The 24,450-nt window shown below is 41.2% G+C and overlaps 1 protein-coding gene across 2 annotated transcripts in view; it reads right to left on the minus strand.

Annotated features, from left to right (window-relative positions):
• XB5946283.L (provisional ortholog of Fc receptor like 5 L homeolog) overlaps positions 1 to 24,450 on the minus strand; it is a 35,709-nt gene extending 11,259 nt beyond the window's left edge. The window contains exons 1-6 of one of the 2 annotated variants that reach the window (XM_041573700.1): positions 24,387 to 24,450; positions 14,187 to 14,207; positions 13,104 to 13,361; positions 12,236 to 12,502; positions 9,505 to 9,574; positions 3,150 to 3,352 (exon numbers count right to left, since the gene is read on the minus strand). In XM_041573700.1, the coding sequence (XP_041429634.1) occupies positions 3,150 to 3,352; positions 9,505 to 9,574; positions 12,236 to 12,502; positions 13,104 to 13,361; positions 14,187 to 14,207; positions 24,387 to 24,417 (850 nt within the window). In that variant the 5' untranslated portion in view covers positions 24,418 to 24,450. Of the gene's footprint in view, positions 1 to 3,149; positions 3,423 to 9,292; positions 9,575 to 12,235; positions 12,503 to 13,103; positions 13,362 to 14,186; positions 14,208 to 24,386 lie in introns of both variants that reach the window. The other variant, XM_041573699.1, reaches the window with a different exon arrangement.

The following is a 24,450-nucleotide window of genomic DNA, read 5'->3' on the forward strand; positions in this document are numbered from 1 at the left end:
CTCTCCCATTGACTTGTATACAATTTTGGCAGGTCTGAGACGTTGGATTTTTAAATTTAGACTTTTTCCATCCTCGGGGTATAATAAATCTAGAAAAATGTGAGGGTTTTTTTCCACTAACATTTTGGATTTTATAGTAAAAAAAATGTTGCCATTTGGACTTTAATTCATAACCCCCTAAACGTGCAGCATTTTTAAAATGGGGTCAGTGACCCTTATTAAAATGGGGTCAGTGACCCTTATTTGAAACTTGTAAACAGTCAAGAAAAAGAAAAAACATACCCCAAAACATTTTTGAAATAGAAAGAAGAGCAAAAAGATTTGCCGCATGGAGTGCAGCAGATTTTTTTTTGACCACGCCTATTTGTTAGCCACACCCCCTAATTACCATGTTCATTTTACAAAATTTGGCAGTTTATGAAAGTATGAACACATTTCTGTGGTTTTTATTTGTTATTACAGTTCTGCTAATGAAGGTGAATTGCCCTGCAAGTCAGAGTTGCTTCTCTTAAATTGTTACAATAACTTATTTGCTTATCTTAAATAGTTACAAAAGTATCTAAGTGCACCTGCTGGCTTTTCTGGACTCTCTGCCGAAAGCCAATTAGTTAGAAACGTTGTATCTTTTTCTGTTCAGCGCAGGAGAAAGTCTGGACCATTCTGTAACGATCCGGGACTGAGCTGTCAAAATCGGGACTGTCCCATGAAAAACATGACAGTTGGGAGGTATGGAAAAAAAATGAAGACCAATTGAAATGTTGTTTATAAATGGCAAATCTCTAACATACTAAAAGTTAACTTAAAGGCGAACCACCCCTTTAAATGAGTACAGAAATAGAACCCAGTGCAGGTCAAATACAAATATTACTGTTAGTTCTACAGGGGAGATAAAGATTTCTTCTGCTTATCATACTGAAGGGAGGTGTAGAATACTACTAATAGTAATACTTTCTCTTTTATTATCTTTAACAAAGTTGGACAGAGATACCATCATAAGAGAATTTTGAACTTTGAAGCCTCATTCACTTTCAGTCTCATTAAGGTATTTTCTAATTAAATGTGTCCAATATGCCAGGAAGCCCCACCAGACACACCAAGCGAAGGCCAACAAAAGGTTTTATATTCATATACAAGTCAGCAATGGGGCATATCAACTGAAATAGTTTTATGGTATCTCTGTCCCTATGTACAGACTATGAGCAAACTTAGGGACTGTTCCTGCTGAATTGTGCTTAGTACAGGGAATACCTATGCTGCCATAGTTTTATGGGATCTCTCTGTACAGACTATGAGCAAACTTAGGGACTGTTCCTGCTGAATTGTGCTTAGTACAGGGGAATACCTATGCTGCCATAGTTTATGGGATCTCTCTGTACAGACTATGAGCAAACTTAGGGGACTGTTCCTGCTGAATTGTGCTTAGTACAGGGAATACCTATGCTGCCATAGTTTTATGTGATCTCTCTGTACAGACTATGAGCAAACTTAGGGGACTGTTCCTGCTGAATTGTGCTTAGTACAGGGAATACCTATGCTGCCATAGTTTTATGGGATCTCTCTGTACAGACTATGAGCAAACTTAGGGGACTGTTCCTGCTGAATTGTGCTTAGTATAGGGGAATACCTATGCTGCCATAGTTTTATGGGATCTCTCTGTACAGACTATGAGCAAACTAAGGGGCTGTTCCTGCTGAATTGTGCTTAATACAGGGAATACCTATGCTGCCATAGTTTTATGGGATCTCTCTATACAGACTATGAGCAAACTTAGGGACTGTTCCTGCTGAATTGTGCTTAGTACAGAGGAATACTTATACTGCCATAGTTTTATGGGATCTCTCTGTACAGACTATGAGCAAACTTAGGGGACTGTTCCTGCTGAATTGTGCTTAGTACAGGGAATACCTATGCTGCCATAGTTTTATGGGATCTCTCTGTACAGACTATGAGCAAACTTAGGGGTCTGTTCCTACTGAATTGAGCTTAGTACAGGGAATACCTATGCTGCCATAGTTTTATGGGATCTCTCTGTAAAGACTATGAGCAAACTTAGGGACTGTTCCTGCTGAATTGTGCTTAGTACAGAGGAATACCTATGCTGCCATAGTTTTATGGGATCTCTCTGTACTGACTATGAGCAATGTTAGGGACTGTTCCTGCTGAATTGTGCTTAGTACAGGGAATACCTATGTGCCATAGTTTTATGGGATCTCTCTATACAGACTATGAGCAAACTTAGGGACTATTCCTGCTGAATTGTGCTTAGTACAGGGAATACCTATGCTGCCATAGTTTTATGGGATCTCTCTGTACAGACTATGAGCAAACTTAGGGACTGTTCCTGCTGAATTGTGCTCAGTACAGGGAATACCTATGCTGCCATAGATTTATGGGATCTCTCTGTACAGACTATGAGCAAACTTAGGGACTGTTCCTGCTGAATTGTGCTTAGTACAGGGAATACCTATGCTGCCATAGATTTATGGGATCTCTCTGTACAGACTATGAGCAAACTTAGGGACTATTCCTGCTGAATTGTGCTTAGTACAGGGAATACCTATGCTGCCATAGTTTTATGGGATCTCTCTGTACAGACTATGAACAAACTTAGGGACTGTTCCTGCTGAATTGTGCTTAGTACAGGGAATACCTATGCTGCTATAGTTTTATGGGATCTCTCTGTACAGACTATGAGCAAATTTAGGGGCTGTTCCTGCTGAATTGCTCAGTACAGAGGAATACCGTACAGGCTATGAGTAAACATAGGGGCTAATTAGTTAAAACTAATACTATAATGAATATGTCTTTTGTCCTCAGTAATAATAATAAAAAAAAATATAGAAGCAACGTACAGACTTAGCGCTTAGATATTGTATCGGACAATTGCAGCAGAAGATATTTGTAATATTCCCTATATAGGAGAAATATCTCTCGCCCATTTAAGAGGCCTAAGGGGTAATATACTAAGGAATTACAAATAGTTTTTTAGGGCTATTACAGACAAGCTCCCTGTATCTCAGGCATGAATAAGATCTTACAATGTTGATACTATACATGAACATTAATCAATACAATGACATATAAAATAAACATAATCTGATTATTTCTGATATAGCCTAGAGCTCTAGTTTCAGCTATTTTATACTCACCCTGTATGTGGATATGTGTCTCACTGCTATTCTTATTTACACTGCCGGATGCAGTTTGTACAACACAATTATATTTCCCAGCATTATTCATCTGAGCCAAGGAAACTGTGTAATAACTGGAAGAATCAAATCCCTGCACTTGTGTCTTATTGATATAGAAAGCAAACTGCAGCTCTGTAGTATTTCTGGGATTTGTGTCACATGTTATGGTCATGTGATCTCCTTCTGTCACCGGATCTGGGGTCACTTTTATTTGTGGGGGACTGAACAGCTCTGGAAATAAAATTGATCCAGTTAAAACATTATTGAAGTTTAATATAGCAGTAAAGGCAATGATAGAGACCCATACAAGTTACTAATCCCCCCTAGTGGCCAGGCAGAAGCCTCTGTATCTAAGTTCTCTTATTCACATATCTTTGTTATTGGCCTGTAGGTTAGTCACCACTTCTGGTTCTTCTTTTTGGCCTCCATCTTCTGACCCAGGTGCATGAGTCCGAAAATCCTGGGGTCAACAAGGTCCAGTAAAGAGTTCTGCCCTAGAGGAACAACCCTACTAGAGAAAGTTGTGGCAGTTTGGTCAAATATAAGATTAGCTTTATCAGAGTATGTTCCAGGAACCTAAACTTGTTAGACATATGTAGGAAGATCATCCTTGAGCTCCACCGAAGGACTGATAGCTGGAGGTACTTCTCCCTTAGGTATCAATGCATTAAAGTGAGGGAACCACAGTGTTGAATGGATCCAGGCTTAGTATATTACCCCCAAAATTTCTAATGGGCTGAATCTGGACCACTAGCTGGTAACCTACAATAAACTACAGGTGCATCTTAATTTACCAAGCGTCTCCACGTAGGTGTCAAAATGCTAAGATAAATTGCACTCACATATAGGAGAATATAGTCCCCCAATTGTCTTACTGTTCACATAGAATCCCTCTTCTGAGATATTTTAAGGGGCAGATTTATCAAGGGTCGAAGTGAAAATTTTTTTTTTATTGCGAAAACTGTAAAATTCCACTAGGGAATTGTTGTTAAAATTCAATTCGAGTTTTTTTAAAAATTTGAATTTGATTGAGATTTATCATACACTGGCCCTTTAAGAACTCAAACTCGACTATTCACCACCTTAAACCGGCCAAATTGCTATTTTAGCCTATGGAGAACGTCCTAGTATCAATTTGGAGTTGATTGCAGCCTTCCAGACATTCAGAGAAAAAACTCGAATCTAATTCGGTTCGAATTTTCGGGTTGATCCTATTCACCTGAGTTTGCAAAATTTGATTTTTTTTTTTTTTTAATAAATTGCAATTGGTCAAATTTCAAGTTCATGGAAGATTTAAATATCTCCCATGAACTCGAAATTTGATCTGCCCCTAACTGTTATCATGCTAAACAAACAACAATGCACATACCCGGACCTCCACATACTGTATCTATATGTATTGCTAATATTCAACTATCTTTGTCTACAATCCTTCATTTATGAGAAGGATAGATGGGATAATAACCTAAACCCCAGTTTCACATTTTTACAGGGTAAAAGAAGAGTAAAGAGTCAAGATCTTGTTTGACAAAAACTATGTCCATATCCGGTGTTATGGCAGTATTCCCCCTCGGTACCTACACTTAGGCCTACCGTTAACTGGGATGAGTACCCGTGTGACCCCAACGGGCCTCTACTCTAGTTAGGTCATAGGGGTCATATAATGAATGTAATTGCCGTTCGTCCCTGCCCACATGCATGTACATATGATAGTACAATACTATCGTTTTTTTAAAGGGCGCCCTATTCCCGACGAGGGTGTGTAGAGTGCCCTGTCCGACTTTCAACAACAGGAACCACTTACATGTGTCCTAAATCAGAATGGTGTACAAACAGTAGTGTGTCAACCGGGAAATGAGACAAGCTATAAATAAGATAGAAGGTCTGCCTCCACACCTATAGGAAAATGATATGCAGATATAAAAGAACGCACAGAGACATTTAGAGTCCAATACTAAGAGTGGTCGCCCAATATGGCCAATAGAAAGAGTCAATAGTGCCAATGGATCACAGTACAGTTCATGTCCATACTAGTCCTAAATGACACAACCAAGTGGTAATGACTCATTGAGGCCCCTAGGTGTGAGGGGATCCAATTTGAAGATCCACCGCGATTCTCTGTGTAACAGTGCACTGTCCCTGTCCCGACCCCTACTCAGGGGTTGCTACTGGTTGAGTGGCTTTGCCTTCCTTCAGGGCTTTGCTGATAGCAGAGTGATGATTGCTGATCCTTTCTCTTAATGTGGTAGTGTTTTTTCCGACATAGTATAATCCACAAGGACAGATGATTATATAAACTAAAAAGGTGGAAGTACAGGTTAGTCTGTGTGATCCTCAGTCACTTGCCCGTATAGGGATGGGGGAAGTTTGGCCCACTCAGTAAGCAGCGACAGGTGGTACAGTCCGGACACCTGTAGCAACCTCATTTTTTGTGTGTGGACAGCCAATCCGTATGTGCACCCTCACTTCCCTTAAAATCAGTGATCATCAAAATATCCTTAAAGGGATACTGTCATGGGAAAACATGTTTTTTTTCACGCATCAGATAATAGTGCTGCTCCAGCAGAATTCTGCACTGAAATCCATTTCTCAAAAGAGCAAACAGATTTTTTTATATTCAATTTTGAAATCTGACACGGGGCTAGACATTTTGTCAATTTCCCAGCTGCCCCTGGTCATGTGACTTGTGCCTGCACTTTAGGAGAGAAATGCTTTCTGGCAGGCTGCTGTTTTTCCTTCTCAATGTAACTGAATGTGTCTCAGTGGGACCTGGATTTTACTATTGAGTGTTGTTCTTAGATCTACCAGGCAGCTGTTATCTTGTGTTAGGGAGCTGCTATCTGGTTACCTTCCCATTGTTCTTTTGTTTGGCTGCTGGGGGGAAAGGGAGGGGGGTGATACTCCAACTTGCAGTACAGCAGTAAAGAGTGATTGAAGTTTATCAGAGCACAAGTCACATGACTTGGGGCAGCTGGGAAATTGAAAAAAAGGCCCCATGTCAGATTTCAAAATTGAATATAAAAAAATCTGTTTGCTCTTTTGAGAAATGGATTTCAGTGCAGAATTCTGCTGGAGCAGCACTATTAACTGATTCATTTTTTTTCCCATGACAGTATCCCTTTAAGGTTTTTAAAACCCATCATTGGAGTAGGTACCTGAAAAAGGGACAAGGATTTGTCCATAGAGATCATAGGCCAATTTGATTTAACTTTCTTAGCTAAAGTGTCAGCCGCCGATGTATATGTGGTAGTGAAGATTAGTGGCATGCCGTCTTTAGGCTTATTGTTTTCTTTGCTCAAGAGGGAGGCGTGTGTATGTTGCATGGCTTTTTTCAATTGAGTATCCAGAAGACTCCGCTTGTAGCCCCTCTCCAGGAATTTATCATACATAGTATGAAGTTGAGTACGGGCAGAGTGGTGGTCCGTGTTGTTCCTGATGACTCTCAGAAATTGGGAATATGGGATACCCCTCACCGTGGCCGAGGGGTGGTTACTGGATGCATGGAGCAAGGAGTTGTCGATCAGTTGATTTGTGAAATAATCTGGTGCCCAGGCCCCCCTCCTGTTTGTATATGTGTAAGTCCAAAAAGTCAATTTCCTGTTCATGAAAGCACATTGTTCATTTGATGGGGGTATCCAGGGCATTCATGAAAGTCCTCCAAAGCTTGTACACTATCGTTCCAAATAAAGAACAAATCGTCAATATAACGAAAATAGCACAGAATGGAAGTCCCTAGTGATGGTGAAATATTCGCTGTTTCAAAGCTCAACATAAATAAATTGGCGTATGATGGCGCCAGAGCACTGCCCATTGCGGCGGTCCCGGAGACCTGTAGAAAAAAAGAGTTTTCAAAGCGGAAGAAGTTTCTGGTTAGTGCAAGTTCCAGCAGATGTAATAGAAATTCACTGGCAATGCTGGCATCTGGGGTAGTGAGCAGTGCCCGTCTGTAGGCATCCAGGCCTTGGTCATGTGGAATCACTGTGTATAAACTCTTGACATCCATAGTGACTAAGAGGCAGTGTGCAGGGATGTCCCGTAGATCGTAAAGTTTTTTAATCACATGAGTGGAGTCCTGTGTGAAGGACGGCATAGACCTTACATGGGATTGCAGGAAGGAGTCGATGAAAGTAGAAACTGGTTGATATAGCGAGCCCACTGCCGAGATGATAGGTCTGCCAGGGGGAGCTGATTGGGATTTATGTATCTTAGGCAAAATGATAGGAGTCCGGGGATATTCTGTCATCATAAAGTGTAGAGTGTTGGTGTCGATCCATCCCACACTGTGTGCCATGTTCAGACAGTCATCCAGCTCCCGTTTGAATTTAAAAGTAGGATCACCAGACAGGGGTTTGTATGTGGAGAGGTCCGACAATGGCGAGAGGATCTGAATTTATAATCAGGTAACACAATTGCCCCCCTTTTGTCAGCGGGTCTGATTACCAAATCCTTGTCAGTCTTAAGAGTCCCAATAGCCTCCCTTTCTATGCGGGATAGGTTGGGGTATCCATGGTTGTGATGAGTAATATTGGTGGCTTCATGGTTCAAAACTTTAGTGAAGGTCCGAATGGCAGCAGGTGCCGCCTAAGATACATAAATCCCAATCAGCTCCCCCTGGTGGAGGCAGACCTTCTATCTTATATATAGCTTGTCTCATTTCCCAGTTCACACACTACTGTTTGTACACCATTCTGATTTAGGACACATGTAAGTGGTTCCTGTTGTTGAAAGTCGGGCCGGGCACTCTACACACCCTCGGTGGGAATAGGGTGCCCTTTAAAAAAAACTATAGTATTGTACTATCTGTCACGATCGCCGCCCGGAGCAGGTCCAGGAGCTCCGGGCGGCGCGTCCTTCCCTGCCGGCTTCGCTTCCAAAATGGCGGCGCCCATGGCCGCCACGTGGGTAGCGGCGCCGGCGCGATGACGTCAGCGCGTTGACGTCGGCGCAAGGACGCCGATGACGTCAGAATGGCGCCAAATTCAAATATAAAAGCCTTACCAAGACGCCAGAATGGCGCCCAAGTATAGGATTCATTCCTGCGAAGTTTCCTGGGTTTCCTGTCTGCTTTGTTGAAGATATATCTTGTTCCTGTTTGTTGCTGACCTCTTGCCTGGACTTTTGGACTTTGCTAATATTCTGCCTGCCTTTGAACTCTTGCCTGGATCCTGACTACTCTTTTGATTAACCCTTTGGACACCGCGACCTTGCTCCCTCAAGAGGGCTTCCTCCTCGATCCTGACTACCTCCCTGGAGGGACCTCCCGGCTCCCTGACACTATCATATGTACATGTATGTGGGCAGGGACCTAACTGATGCCGTGTAGAGGCCCGTTGGGGTCACACGGGCACTCACCCCAGTTAACGGTAGGCCTAAGTGTAGGTACTGAGGGGGAATACTGCCATAACACCGGTTATGGACATAGTTGTCAAACATGTCTTCCAAATGTCTGGTCACGGGTCTAACGCTAACCCCTAGGACAAGGGAGCACTTGTGCATTGCCTTAGTCTGATGCCTACTACTGACTCGCCCACCTCTAATGTATTCGGTACTTTGTTACCATGTTCCGTTGGTTACCTCAATATCCCCATTACATGGGCCTCCATGGTGTGAGTTTTGGCCTTTATGAGGGTAACAACATTCAGGGCCCATTGTTAGAACCAGAAGGTGTTTTTAATTTCACGGCGTGTTGTCATTGATGATGTCATCATTGTGGGTGGGCTCTTTGATCACTTAGCCTCTCTTTGGCTATATATTGTGAACTCTTTCACTGCACTGTGTTTCCTTGAAAAAGGTCCTTGTGTGGGACCGAAACGTTGGATCAATAAACTTTTTCTTTTTTATCTTCATTTGTTGACCTGAAAAATCCTGTGAGTGCCATCACCGTATACCTTTTATGAACATTCATATGTATATATATATATATATATATATATATATATGAAAGGAATTACACTACCAAAGAAAATATCATGTGATAGATCAATGTAATGAATTGAATTAAATCAAATAAAAAATGTATATTGACTTATAACTATATTTTATTTTTCTCACACTGGGCAGTTGCAGACAGGCAGTTCCAGTTGTATCTGTTCCACACTCACCCTGGATCTGGATTTGTGTCATGTTGCTCCTCTTCCTCACACTGCCGGTTGGAGTTTGTACCTCACAGGTATATTTCCCAGAATCCTCCAGCTGAGCTGAGGGGACTCCATATTGTTTAGATAAATTGAATCCCTGCACATTGTGCCCATTTCTGTAGAAAACAAACTGTAGCTCTGTAGTCTCTCTGTGTGGGCTGAGCTCTGTGTCACATGTTATGGTCATGTGATCTCCTTCTGTCACCGGATCTGGGGTCACTTTTATTTGTGGGGGACTGAACAACTCTAGAAAAGAAAATAATTTAGTTGAGACATGCAACGTGCTTATGCAGTACTGTATTACCTGTAGGAGAAAGAAGAAAGGGAACATAGAATCTCACTACTCCAGTGGAGGCCTCTCAAAGATGAATGAAAGTTGAGTCTTGAGTCCATCTCTGGTCTCTACACCAGGGCCTGGGGAGGACTAACTCCACACTACGTCTCCTCAGTGGAGCAAACTAATGAGCTTGTTAATCTGTATATCTCACAACTCCTATGACTGTGCTATAACAAGAGCTTTATACCATTAACTTATTCTCATGGTCCCTGCTCCCAAAATTCAAAAAGATTGGTACTGGGGCCTTTCACTTAAGGCTCCCTGGCACATCCACACCTGGTAGGTGGAGACCAAAGAGGGTGAGCCACGTGTTCCCTTCTCTTAAATAAACACTACACCTGAGTCACTTTAGAATCCTCTCTCACACAGGTCATAGATTACAGACAAGCACACCTCCCAACAACTGAAAATCGGAAGGAGGCACAAAAAGTACTGCTGGCAAAAATAGTTTTGTCCATGCCCACTTAGTGGCCACACCCCCTAAATAGCATGCCCACTTTAAAAATCTGGCAGGTTTTGGACAATAATTTCCGGGTTTTTTTTGTTGATGGAGGTGTCATTTAAGCTGTAAATCTCAGTTACCCCATGAGACCTGCTTATCTTAAATAGTTTCAATTGTATCTAAGTGCAGGTGCTGAGTATTCTGGGCTCTCTGCAACAATCTCATACATAGTATAGTGCAGTAAATATGTAACACCATAAAAAGAGACCAAACTGGTAATACCCCCCCCCCCCCGCTCTCTCAAATTAATGTTACGGACTCCTTGAAGATAGTGACCTGGCCAGAATCAAACCTAGGACCTGAGCACTGTAAGGCAGCAATGCATCCCTACACATGGCAGCAGTAAGCTAAGACCAGAGCTTTACTTTCTAATTAAGCAGACAGACAAGCTTGTGATTGGTCAGCATATTTGCATATTAATAGTGAATAGCAAATAGCAGGGAGAGGTATGAGTAACTCATCCACTCTATGGACTTGCCTAAAATTTAGAAAAAAAATGTTTGCTTTTTATTCTCTTTAAGATGTGGCTGCATAGAAGTCAGTGCATTTGGCAGATATAAGATATAATATAATTGCTGGAGCATAGTGAGTGCTAATCAGTGGGCTCTAGTTCAGCAATATTGTCCATCTGATTTAATGACTGAATCACATATTGACCTTTTACTTATTTTATTATTAGATGTTACTTGGACAAAACAAAGCTTTCTGTTTAGTATGTTGTGAATTGGTTCCTAAGCTCAGGTGACTGACAACAACCAGAAGTATGTGCAGAGACTCAACAGAAAAGATGTGGAGCGACTGTGGGTATCTTTGGTGGCACAGCTCTTAAAATCTATATGTTGCGTTCTGCATTCCAAAACCTAGAAGAAACGCCAAGGTTCAGTCATGGCTCACTCTTCTGCCTATAACAACCGCCTTTTGATTTGGGAGGAGCCTCTGCTACTTGGGATGCCACCAGATCTTAAAGCGAGAGAACCAAGGTGAGGGTTCTGGGCAGGCAAGGGAACTAGAATGTGTTACAAGAGTAACAGGGAAAGTGTAGTTGTGGAACAGGCTGGGGTCAATAACCAATCAGTCACTGCAGGGCAGAATCAGAAAGGGTAGTTAGTAAACAGAGTGGTTAAGGACAGGCAAGGCTCAAGAAACTCAAACTAGAATTGCACTCAGGAACTATCTGTCAGGTATTGCTGGGATTCAAGCCAGGGACCTTTGTGTTTCTGGCTCGATAACTTAACCATTTGGCCAGGTGAGCAGCCTGTAGGGTTGCTCGCTATGTGTAACCTGGCCTCTGCAGTCCCAGCCCAGCTGCCGCCTGATTGGCCTCTCCAGCCCCAGCTCAGCTGCAGCCTGTTTGGCATCTACAGCCCCAACCCAGCTGCTGCCTAGTTTAATCAGCCAATCCAGTCCTGTCTTGCTATCCGCTCCAGTCTCCCTCTGCACGCTATCCCCAGTTTGATCTGATCTACACCTGCACTGTCCTGTCCCATCCAGTCTGTTCCTGTTCCACTCCTGCCCCGTCCTGTCCCATCCAGTCTGTTCCTGTTCCACTCCTGCCCCGTCCAGTCTGTTCCTGTTGAGTCGTCGCCCTCTTCTTCCTGCCTAGTCCAGTCCTGATCTTCGCCCTCTCCGTCCTGTTCTGCACCTGATCCAGACTGACTCTTCGCCCTCATCAACCTGTTCCTGCATTCCCTTCAAGTGTTCCCTAGGCACATACAGCTCCTGCCTCAAGGACTCGCCCTTTCCCTTCAGTCTCTACAGCGCCCCCTACCTAATCCTTGACACTATCTAGAATAGACCTACGTAGGGCAGTGAGAAATTGTGTGCGGCACCTTTAAATATTTGAGTTTTGCAATGTACGAGATGACGTCACGTACGTGTCAGTCTAAGAAGAGACAAACAAGAGAGGAGGCGGTGGGCATCCCCACAGGTAAGGCCTCCCAGGTATTATCACACTATAGGGCCTGTACAAAATCCCAAAATAAAAGGTACAACATTTCTAACTGTATTCTTTGTTAGGCTTTAGTTCCCCTTCCCAAGATCTAGGAATAAATAACAGATTTATATTTACCTGTGACTGAAAGATGTTCATCAGCAGATGTGTAATTGACAGCGTAACCCACATACTTATCATATATTTCTGTTGTACATCTGTATGAACCCGACATATGTGTCTGTGCTCTCCCAAGCACTAAATAGTCTGAGCCCCGAGACTGAATGGTTGAATTGTTCTTGTAAAAAACTGTGTTTGTTGCTTTATATTCAGGGCGAGTGTAACATCTGAGAATCAGTTCCTCCCCCTCATGGACACCAGGGGGCGCCTGCAGGACGACTTTATCTAAAATAAAGGAAATGATGCTCTTCAGTTAATATGATTGAGGAGTTGAGGAACCATTTCAATACAACAAATAAAAAAAGATGAAAGACAAGTAAATAGACAGAGAAGGGAAGGTACATCATTGATCAGGAAGGAAAAGAAGAGGAGAAAGTTTGTTACAGGGTAAAACACAGGCAGCAGTGAAGACATAAAAGCAAAGAACAGAAGTGCGACTTCTCTATAAGGAACACAATGGAGAGAACACACTGACACACCGACACACTGACACAACTACACACTCCATTCATTGGCGGTACCTTCAGGTTCCCACTGTGGGTTTTGCCAATAGGAACAATTAGACTGTGCCTAGGGAATCAGATAATTGACATGATTGCACCACAGTGCAGCTTCTCATATAGGCTGGGGTGAGTCTGGTTCCCTTTCTGCCCCAGAGAACTTTAGAGTTTAAAGTGACCATTATTTATACTCAGTGAAGTGCCGGTGGGGCTGGTACAGAACTGCAACCTCTAGTTTAGAGGTAAATGAGGAATTGGGACATTTCTATAGAGCATCACATTCCTTATCATTTCTGGCGGTCTCAGAGCTGGGGTGGGAAACTCACCATCACTAACTGTCAGATTAATGGCAGCACTTCTCTCACTGGTCTGACACTGGTACCTCCCACTGTGTTCTCTCTGGGCCCTCTGGATAGTATAGTTCTGCTGTTCCTCTCCTGGTATTGGGTTATTGTCTCTGTCCCAGGAATATTTCTCATTCCCTTGTGCAGGAGGGGCCCCGTTACAGGTCAGAGTTACAGAATCACCAGTGAGTATTGGGGTCCAGTTTGGGGAGAAGGAAATCACCGGTCTGGCTGCAGCTCCTACACAATAACACAAACAGACAGAGTAATCAACTCATTACATTATCCATCAGCTCCATAAACCTCATTATTATGAGTAGCACCAGCATATTCCCAAGCTCTTTATAGAGATTGTTCATTATTCACATTAACTCCTGCACCAATGAAGCTGACAATCTAATTTCCCAGCCATAGACACACAAGGGGATATTAGGAACAATTTTATCAGGGGAAAAGAATTTGCCTGTGGGAGAAACCCTGAGCAGTAGAAACATACAAACTCAATGCAGATATATCTCGGTTGAGAATCAAATTCAAGACCCTAGTGATATAAAGCGGTAATGTTTTATAATAAATAATCCAATATTCCCATGTATGATGTGAATTTTAAAGAACAAATTGAGGTACAATTAAGCTTTCTGTGATTGGCTGTACATCCATTTAATTGTAAGCAATCATCCACTTGGACTATACACTTGTTCCTTCCTGAAGATCTGGTGGCAGGAGACCCCACATACAATTCCTCCTGGTTTCTCCCCTTCTATGGGGAACCCAGTGTCTCCCCATTCCAGCAAGTGTTGCGCAGTCACATGATGTTGCATTATCCATTGAATGAACACTGTTTAATAATTATTATTTCTAGCTATCTGGGTTCCTCACATCTAGATCACACTATGTTATCTTCTGTCCCATCTGTGCATAATATAATACAGCAGGACAGTATCCCTATTGTAAACCCTGATTTCTAATAAATATGTTGAAATCACATTAATACTTGACTTGCATAAAAAAAAACACAATCTGTACTATATATACTGTATCTATATCTATATTTATTATACTCACCGATCTTCCCCATCAGCAGTGCTGCAAAACAGGAGAGACACTATTAGCAACATTGTACAGTGCATCAAAGGGTTAATGATAAGGGATATAGATATTTTGTATATATACATGACACTAGTATCCACCCCACTGCAACCAGGCTCCTGATTGAGACTCCCTCTTCTCTCCCTGTTTTGGTGGCCCTAGTACCTACTACTCCTGTAGCCCAGTGCTGGGATATAATTGCCTAACTCTTTCTTTCTAATCTAGCTTGTGTTACACTTCCATCGTTCTTATCTTATCATCACAGCCCTTCTATATTGTAATAAATAAAGGTAAATAAATGTAATAACCTTAGAAAAAGCCCCATCTCTCTCTCTGTACATAAGCACCTACTTCTTATACATTAGAGATGATAAATGCTCCATCTGACCAATCAACAGGAGCGATGAGCGAATTTATTCTCCAGCCATGGATTCGTGGTGAAATTTCATTGACTATAATGTATTTGGACAAAAAAAATCGCCATATGAAAAACTCCCATTGACTGTAATGCACTTGGACAAAAAAGTCACCATAAGAAAAACTCCCATTGACTATAATGTATTTGGACAAAAAAAATCGCCATATGAAAAACTCCCATTGACTGTAATGCACTTGGACAAAAAAGTCACCATAAGAAAAACTCCCATTGACTATAATGTATTTGGACAAAAAAAATCGCCATATGAAAAACTCCCATTGACTGTAATGCACTTGGACAAAAAAGGTCTCCATAAGAAAAACTCCCATTGACTTTAATGCATTTGGACAAAAAAGTCACCATAAGAAAAACGCCCATTAACTTTAATGCATTTGGTGCGATAAAAATTGTAAATCGCCATTGACTTCAATGCGTTTAGAGAAATTTCACCATTTCACAAATTTTCCCGCAGTTTGGCAATTTTTTTTGGCGAAGTAAAATGAGACAGATTCGCTCATCACTAGTCAACAGTCCTTATCAGAACTCTAAATGCCTTTCCAGATGCTGACACTTTTTAAAGGGATCCTGTCATGGGAAAACATGCATCAGTTAATAGTGCTACTCCAGCAGAATCCTGCACTGAAATCCATTTCTCAAAAGAGCAAACAGATCTTTTTATATTCAATTTTGAAATCTGACATGGGGCTAGACATTTTGTCAGTTTCCCAGCTGCCCCTGGTCATGTGACTTGTGCCTGCACTTTAGGAGAGAATTACTTTCTGGCAGGCTGCTGTTTTTCCTTCTCAATGTAACTGAATGTGTCTCAGTGGGACTTGGATTTTACTATTGAGTGTTGTTCTTAAATCTACCAGGCATCTGTTATCTTGTGTTAGGGAGCTGCTATCTGGTTACCTTCCCATTGTTCTTTTGTTTGGCTGCTGGGGGGAAAGGGAGGGGGTGATATCACTCCAACTTGCAGTACAGCAGTAAAGAGTGATTGAAGTTTATCAGAGCACAAGTCACATGACTTGGGGCAGCTGGGAAATTGACAATATGTCTAGCCCCCATGTCAGATTTCAAAATTGAATATAAAAACATCAGTTTGCTCTTTTGAGAAATGGATTTCAGAGCAGAATTCTGCGGAGCAGCACTATTAACTGATTCATTTTGAAAAAATCTTTTTTTCCCATGACAGTATCCCTTTAAGCATTCTAGCTATAATCATTCTGTAAGTGGGTGACCCATGAGTTGAAGTATTCGGACACTATTATGTTTCAGTTCAGACAGAAATCACATTAGAGGCTATGGCACACAAGGTATAGTAGTCCCAGCTACTCGATAATGCATTTGCTCACACTTTTTAAAGGAACAGTAGGGATGTAGCGAACGTCGGAAAAAAAGTTCGCGAACATATTCGCGAACTTGCGCAAAAATGCGAGCGGTTCGCGAACGGTTCGCGAACCCCATAGACTTCAATGGGAAGGCGAACTTTAACATCTAGAAAAGACATTTCTGGCCAGAAAAATGATTTTAAAGTTGTTTAAAGGGTGCAACGACCTGGACAGTGGCATGCCAGAGGGGGATCAAGGGCAAAAATGTATCTGAAAAATCTGCCTGTGTGTGCTTGGAAGAGATAGTGTAGGGGGAGAGCTGTTAGTGATTTCAGGGACAGATGATAGTAAGCTTGCTGGCTAGTAATCTGCTTGATACTGCTCTGTATTGGAGGGACAGAAGTCTGCAGGGATTTGAGGGACATTTTAGCTTAGGTAGCTTTGCTGGCTAGTAATCTACTGTTCTCTTTAAACAACTGCCATACGTTGACCTTGTAGGCATTGTTTGCCCAGTTTTTTTGGACGCAGCCACTGAAGCACAGTTGCCAGAAAAAATATGCCATATAAATGCTGAAAATAGTAATTTTTCGCCATACGTTGACCTTGTAGACATTGTTTGCCCAGTTTTTTTGGACGCAGCCACTGAAGCACAGTTGCCAGAAAAATTATGCCATATAAATGCTGAAAATATAAATTTTTTTGGTTGCAGCCACTGAAGCACAGAGGCCAGAAAAATTATGCCATATAAATGCAGAAAATATGCATTTTTTTGGTCGCAGCCACTGAAGCACAGTTGCCAGAAAAATTATGCCATATAAATGCTGAAAATATAAATTTTTTTGGTTGCAGCCACTGAAGCACAGAGGCCAGAAAAATTATGCCATATAAATGCAGAAAATATGCATTTTTTTGGTCGCAGCCACTGAAGCACAGTTGCCAGAAAAAATATGCCATATAAATGCTGAAAATAGTCATTTTTTGCCATATACGTTGAGTCAACGTATGGCAAAAAATTACTATTTTCAGCATTTATATGGCATATTTTTTCTGGCCTCTGTGCTTCAGTGGCTGCGGCCAAAAAAACTGGGCAAACAATGCCTACAAGGTCAACGTATACACTACTACAGCGGTGGATACGGATTACGTAAAATATATGAATGCTGCTTGAAAAAAAGTAACTCAAGTGGTTTTTCTAGAGACGATAATATTATCAATATTTAGACAAAATGTGAACAAGCTCACACAGCTCGATGGCGGGTTGAAGAAAACAGTGTGCAAATAATGCCTACAAGGTCAACGTATACACTACTACAGCGGTGGATACGGATTACGTAAAATATATGAATGCTGCTTGAAAAAAAGTAACTCAAGTGGTTTTTCTAGAGACGATAATATTATCAATATTTAGACAAAATGTGAACAAGCTCACACAGCTCGATGGCGGGTTGAAGAAAACACTGTGCAAATAATGCCTACAAGGCCAACGTATACACTACTACAGCGGTGGATACGGATTACGTAAAATATATGAATGCTGCTTGAAAAAAGTGACTCCGGTGTTTTTTCTGGAGACGGTAATATTATGGATATTTAGACAGAATGGGAACAAGGTCACACAGCTCGATGGCGGGTTGAAGAAAACAGTGTGCAAATAATGCCTACAAGGCCAACGTATACACTACTACAGCGGTGGATACGGATTACGTAAAATATATGAATGCTGCTTGAAAAAAGTGACTCCGGTGTTTTTCTGGAGACGGTAATATTATGGATATTTAGACAGAATGGGAACAAGGTCACACAGCTCGATGGCGGGTTGAAGAAAACAGTGTGCAAATAATGCCTACAAGGCCAACGTATACACTACTACAGCGGTGGATACGGATTACGTAAAATATATGAATGCTGCTTGAAAAAAGTGACTCCGGTGTTTTTTCTGGAGACGGTAATATTATGGATATTTAGACAGAATGGGAACAAGGTCACACAGCTCGATGGCGGGTTGAAGAAAACAGTGTGCAAATAATGCCTACAAGGCCAACGTATACACTACTACAGCGGTGGATACGGATTACGTAAAATATATTATGGCTGCTTGAAAAAAGTGACTCCGGTGTTTTTTCTGGAGACGGTAATATTATGGATATTTAGACAGAATGTGAACAAGGTCACACAGCTCGATGGCGGGTTGAAGAAAACAGTGTGCAAATAATGCCTACAGGGCAAATAATGCCTAAAAGGTCAACTTATACACTACTACAGCGGTAGTAAAATAAAAAAAAGTAAAATAAAAAAAAATGAATATTAAAAAAAAAAAATTAAAGTTGGTGCTGCTGAACTACTAGGAGCAGCAGATTAGCACACCAGTCCCACTCCCCAACACTGCTAGACTAATAGCACTGGGCTCTTATAGTAGTAGTAGTAGTAGTAGTAGTAAAACAACAAAAAAATAAATAAAAGCAGTCCTTACAAGGACTACTGTTATTGCAGCAGTCAGCAGATGAGATCAGAAGCAGGACAGCTGCCCACTGCAGCTACATACAGAGCACTGCAGTAGAAGGTAGATTACTAGCCAGCAAAGCTACCTAAGCTTAAATGTCCCTCAAACCCCTGCAGACTTCTGTCCCTCCAATAACAGAGCAGTATCAAAACGATTACTAGCCAGCAAACTTTCAACTGTCCCTGAAATCACTAACAGGCAGCAGCTCTCTCCCTACACTATCTCTTCAGCACACACAGGCAGAGTGAAAAAACGCTGCAGGGCTTCGGTTTTTATAGGGAAGGGGAGTGGTCCAGGGGAGAGCTTCCTGATTGGCTGCCATGTACCTGCTGGTCTGGGGTGAGAGGGCAAAAAAAAGCGCCAACAATGGCGAACCCAAAATGGCGAACGTCGCGCGACGTTCGCGAACTTCCGGCGAGCGCGAACACCCGATGTTCGCGCGAACAAGTTCGCCGGCGAACAGTTCGCGACATCTCTAAGGAACAGTAACATTATATTTTTTTTTTTATAAAAAATTTGGTTGCCCTTAACGAAAAAAAAAAACCCCAACACAAATTTAACTTTATTAAGAAATATCTTACCAATACTCCACTGGCGCTCCTCTTCTCGATTTCTTCTCCCTGGAGATAGTCAGGGAAAAGAAATCGAGCACCGCCTGATGGATTGTCGCCATGTCTCCTTTTCAGGAGAGTATCGGTCAGATATTTCTTAATTAAGTCTTTGCGAATGTAAAGTTAAATGTGTGTTGGTGTTTTTTTTTTTTCGTTAAGGGCAAACAAACAAAAGTATTGTCCATACTCCTTAACCTCAGAGCCATGGGACTTTTCCTGCCCATCATATGTCCTTCCCTGCACCGAAATAACCTATTGCTCATTTACTTAAGTATTTCAATGTGCAAAGGGCAACTCCCACCAAAAAGTATGTGCTACAACTTGCTTTTGACTCACTACATGCAGAGGCAAATGAGAGTCCACTTTGTTAAAGTGACACAACTTTGTTGAGTTGTGGCCATGTGTTCTTATGGTGAGATTGGCATCAATTACAGTAAATGCCAGGACCCATGCACTGAGCACCATCAAATATGAATAGGGAAGGCTTAGCTCTGCACTTTGTGCCAGTTAGGTGCAAGGTACAGTATGGAGTTATGCTTAACGTATAAGTAAACCTTTAAAATAAGCAAATGTAAAACTGAAGAGGGCGCTATTCTCAGCACTTTAGCAATGTACATTCTTTATTTATTTATTTTTTTATTCCAAGATATTAAGGGATACATGTACTGTTAATATGAATACATTTGTTACAACAGCGCCACCTGCTGGTCATTTCCCGACCAGTTTCAACGCTAAGTAGTCAAGGAAATTGTCAGGAGAAAGAAAGAGGATGTTCCGATGTTTTTCTGTTTAGGAAAGACCTGGATAACAGCTGAACTGGCACTTATACAACAGTGTAACAAACTATAACCCACAGCACCTTAATACCCCTCTGAATTGTGTCTGTATGTTACCCTCCCATTTAGACTGTAAGCTCTACGGGTAGGGTCCTCTAACCTTTTGTTTCCTTAACACTGAGCACTTAATCTGTATTGTAATTATATTGTTTACATTTATGTGAATTGTATTTCTAATAATGCACTTATTGTTACTTTTTATTTCAATGACCCCTTGTTTGTTACTACTAATTTATTGTTTTGCTGTACAGTGCTTTGCCCTCAAGGAGCGCTATACAAATAAAAATATACATATACATACATACATGCATACATACAAGATGTGAGAAAGGTTTCTAATTTTATTCCTAAGCAAAAGAACATCAGAGCAGCCTCTTTCTTTCTCCTGACAACTTCCTTGACTACTTGGTGGTCAGACTGGTGGGAAACTGACCAGCAGGTGGCGCTGTTGTAACAAAATTCATTCATATTAACAGCACATGTATCCCTTAATATCTTGGAATTAAAAATATATAAATAATGAATATACATTACAAAAGTGCTTAGAATAGCCCCCTCATCAATTTTACATTCACTTATTTTAAAGGTTTACTTATCCTTTAAGTAGGAGTCCATAGGGTTAACTTTCACTGTGTTCTGAAAATCCCCTGGTACGTCCAGCTAAGAGTTGGGCCTAATTTAGAGATTGGAGGGGGATGTTTCCTTTCCCAGGATAGCCTGTTCCCCTGGCAGTAACAGATTTGACTAGGAGGTGCCATTTAAGGAGAGGCACCATGTGCTATTACCCTTTGGCTGAGAAAGATGGAAGTCTGCTGGAGAGCCTGGAACTTCCCAGTAAAGGAAAGGCCCCAAAGGAGGAGAATCTTGGAGAAGTCGGGTAACAGGGCCCTGTGAATAAGGTATGAGATTGTGGTCGGAGTAGCTCCTTTCATAGTACCACTCTAGGAATGTAAGTCAGATAGTTTGAGCTAGAAGAGCAGTTCTGAGCTCCACTGTAGAATAGATTGGATTTGTCTCTCCCATGTGATTCTGTCTATTAGTGTAATTATCATAGTTGATAGGGAATCAGGTTTGAGGGTTTCACTGGAGGGGTGGCATTAAATACACTAGAGGCATAAATGGATGTAAATGGTGCTCTCCATAGCAGGAACAACTCCCTGGGTTTTACAGCCTGTGCAGAGATGTACCACTGGTTTATTGCACTATGAATATTCCCCTGTACTAAGCACAGTTCTGCAGGAACAACCTCCTAATGTGCTTGTACAGAGAGCAAATATAAGCATATGCCATCACACATCGCAACTTTAGGTGCAGCAGGTATTTGTGTCTAAAGATGCACCTCATACTTCCACATTAGTTGCTTTTACTGCACACGACTTCCATTCGGCCTCATCTTGTGCAACACTCTCAGTGCAACTATTAATTCAAGTGAACCATGATGGTAGCTCCACAGTTCCCACTATTGTGCTATTGTGCCTTGTTACCCATCATTTTGTATCAGATGCATTGCACCCTCAAAGCTGCAATGACTCTGGAATTTGGAGGAACACAATGTTGCCTTGACACTAAATTAAACTATAATTGCACTTTAAACACTGCACTTGTGGTCATAAATGACCCTTTAAAATGGAAAAAGTGGGGTACAGTTGTCTGAAAACATAAACATAAGTGAGGCATCACATTTTAGATGGAAACCAACAGTAACCATTAAAAAGGGAACATTATTAGGATCTATCACTGAATAAGCCTTGTGGGCTGTCAGCAGAGGAAGGAAAGAAATCACATTACTGCTTATCCTACAACCTGCCTCTACTAATCCAATTGCACCACATCTATTTGTGTTACACCTAGAGAGTGAATTGTTCCAGAGGGGTTCTATTAGATCAGGGGTCCCCAACCTTTTTTATCCGTGAGCCACATTAAAAAATAAAAAGAGTTGGGGAGCAACACAGGCATGGAAAAACCTCATGGGGTACCAAATACGCACTGTGATTGGCTATTTGGTGGCCCCTATGTAGACTGGCAGCCTACAGGAGACTCAGTTTGGCAGTACGCTTGGTTTTTATACAAATAAAACTTGCCTCCAAACCTGGAATTCAAAAATAAGCACCTGCTTTGAGGCCACTGGGAGCAACATCCAAGGGGTTGGAGAGCAACATGTTACTCACAAGCTACTGGTTGGGGATCACTGTATTAGATAATGCAAATACAGAAGGGGGTGTGGGAGCAGTCATATTGCTAAGTAGAAATGTATATAAGTATAAGGGAAGTGCTACTGACATAACCAAATGGGTCAGTGCACATTCCATAGGGCCACCATTAGTTATATACATTTCTACTTCGCAATGTGAGTGCTCCCACAACCCCCTTTTGTATTTGCTATTGTAGCCTGAAAGCTCTGGCTAAGCTTCATGTGGTTTGTAGCCCCCTCCATACCCACCCCAATCAGCTAATGGTGCCCCTATGTTTTTAACTGCACCAAATCACACTTCTGACACCCATTTACATTCACTATACCTATTACTATCTTTATTTAATATTAGTTCACATTTTTTCTTATTTATACTTGTATTAACACATATATATATATATATATATATATATATATATACACTTTCTAAGTATACACTTATATATTTAATTTAATTTTCTCTTTACCATTTTCATAATATATGTTTTTAAAAATGGGCGTTGGTTTTGGGCAATCACTCTATCAATACTATGACTGGAGGTAAACAAGTTAGGGACCACCATATGGGGTTTACCTTGACGTGGTCTGGTGGCTTTTCAATTTTATGATCATAACTTTGTAACTAAAAACCCCTGTCTTTGTGAACACATGTATTTGCATTTATACTGAATTACTTAGACCCAGGGAATGTGCACTGACCCATTTGGTTATGTCAGTAGCACTTCCCTTATACTTCTATATATTTCTACTTCGCAATGTGACTGCTCCCACAACCCCCCTTTTGTATTTTCTGTTAGATAATGACCCAGGGAAATCAGTTAGAGAAGTGCAGTAGCTAAAGACATCCCACTTCTTAACTACGGTTTATTTTCTTCTTATCAAGGTTGACAGAAGACAATGACCAGGTCCAGCCTCTCCTTTATCCCTCAGAGTTTCAGTCAGAGAAAGGCCAACACAAACCTCTCTTTTGATAAAGAAGGGAACCTACAATAATGGAAGCCCACTTGAGCCCTAGATCAACATATTGTTGTAACAAGACAACAAGCCGTAACTCTATGTACTATTCACACTAGAAAAATCTTCAGCTGCTACATGAATACACGATGGAGTCCATCATCCTCCCTTGGAAGCAAATTTCAATGTTCACACCATAAAGAAGCACTAAAGCAAATAAAGTTCTTGCATAAAAAAGGGCATTAACTCAAGGGATGAAACATAATTATGTCTCTTTATAGGTCCCTGGTGAGGCCTCATCTGGAGTATGGGGGCAGTTTTGGACTCCAGTCCTTAAGAGGGATATAAATGAGCTGGAGAGAGTGCAGAGACTAAGTGCAACTAAACTGGTTAGAGGGAGGGAAGAGTTAAATTATGAGGGGAGACTGACAAGGTTGGGGTTGTTTTCTCTGGGGGAAAAAAGGCGCTTGTGAGGGGACATGATTAGACTTTACAAGTACATTAGAGGACATTATAGACAAATAGCAGGGGACCTTTTTACCCATAAAGAGAATCACGTACCAGAGGCCTCCCCTTCAGACTAGAGGAAAAGAAGTTTCATTTAAAGGAACAGAGTAGGGGGTTCATCACAGTGAGGACAGTGAGGTTGGGGAATGCACTGCCGTTGTGATGCTGATTCAGTTAATGCCTTTAAGGGGCAGATTTATCAAGGGTCAAATTTGAATTCAAAGTGTTTTTATGCCCAAAACTGTCAATTTAAACTAGGGAAAACTCGATTTGAGTTTTTAAAACTTAAATAATATAGAAAATTTGATTTTTGTAATAAATTTCATGGGAGTTTATGGGCGTTTTAAAAAACCTCCATGAATTTCAAATTCGACCTTTGATAAATGTGTCTCTAAGAGCGGCTTGGATGATTTCTTGGACAAGCAGAATATCCAAGGCAATAGTGATACTAGAATCTACAATTAATATAGGTATGAGTATATATATAATGTATATGAGTGTATGGAGGGGACAGTGTATATGTATGTACCCTCGGCTTCATCTTTGGTGATGGACTTTGGTCTTTACTCAATGTAAATGAGTGGAAGAGGAGGCTTTATTTCTTCTCATCTCAACAGACATCTGATATATCTACTTTTCATATTAAAGAATATTTAAAACATTCCATAACCTTTACTCTGATTATTCTTGAATAGCCAAAAAATAAAAAATAACAGATGTTTAGTCACTTATAAAACTCCTTTAGAAAGTCACAGCCCTGAAATCCCACAAGACAAATTACCAAAATAAATGAATTTAAGGGGGAAAGAATGAAGTTCTTGTACTTACAGAGCAGAATGACAGACAACGAGATGGACATGATGGAGTCTCTGGTACAAACAGAATATGTATA

This window comes from Xenopus laevis, chromosome 8L (genome assembly GCF_017654675.1).
Source record: "Xenopus laevis strain J_2021 chromosome 8L, Xenopus_laevis_v10.1, whole genome shotgun sequence".
Lineage (NCBI taxonomy): Eukaryota > Metazoa > Chordata > Amphibia > Anura > Pipidae > Xenopus > Xenopus laevis.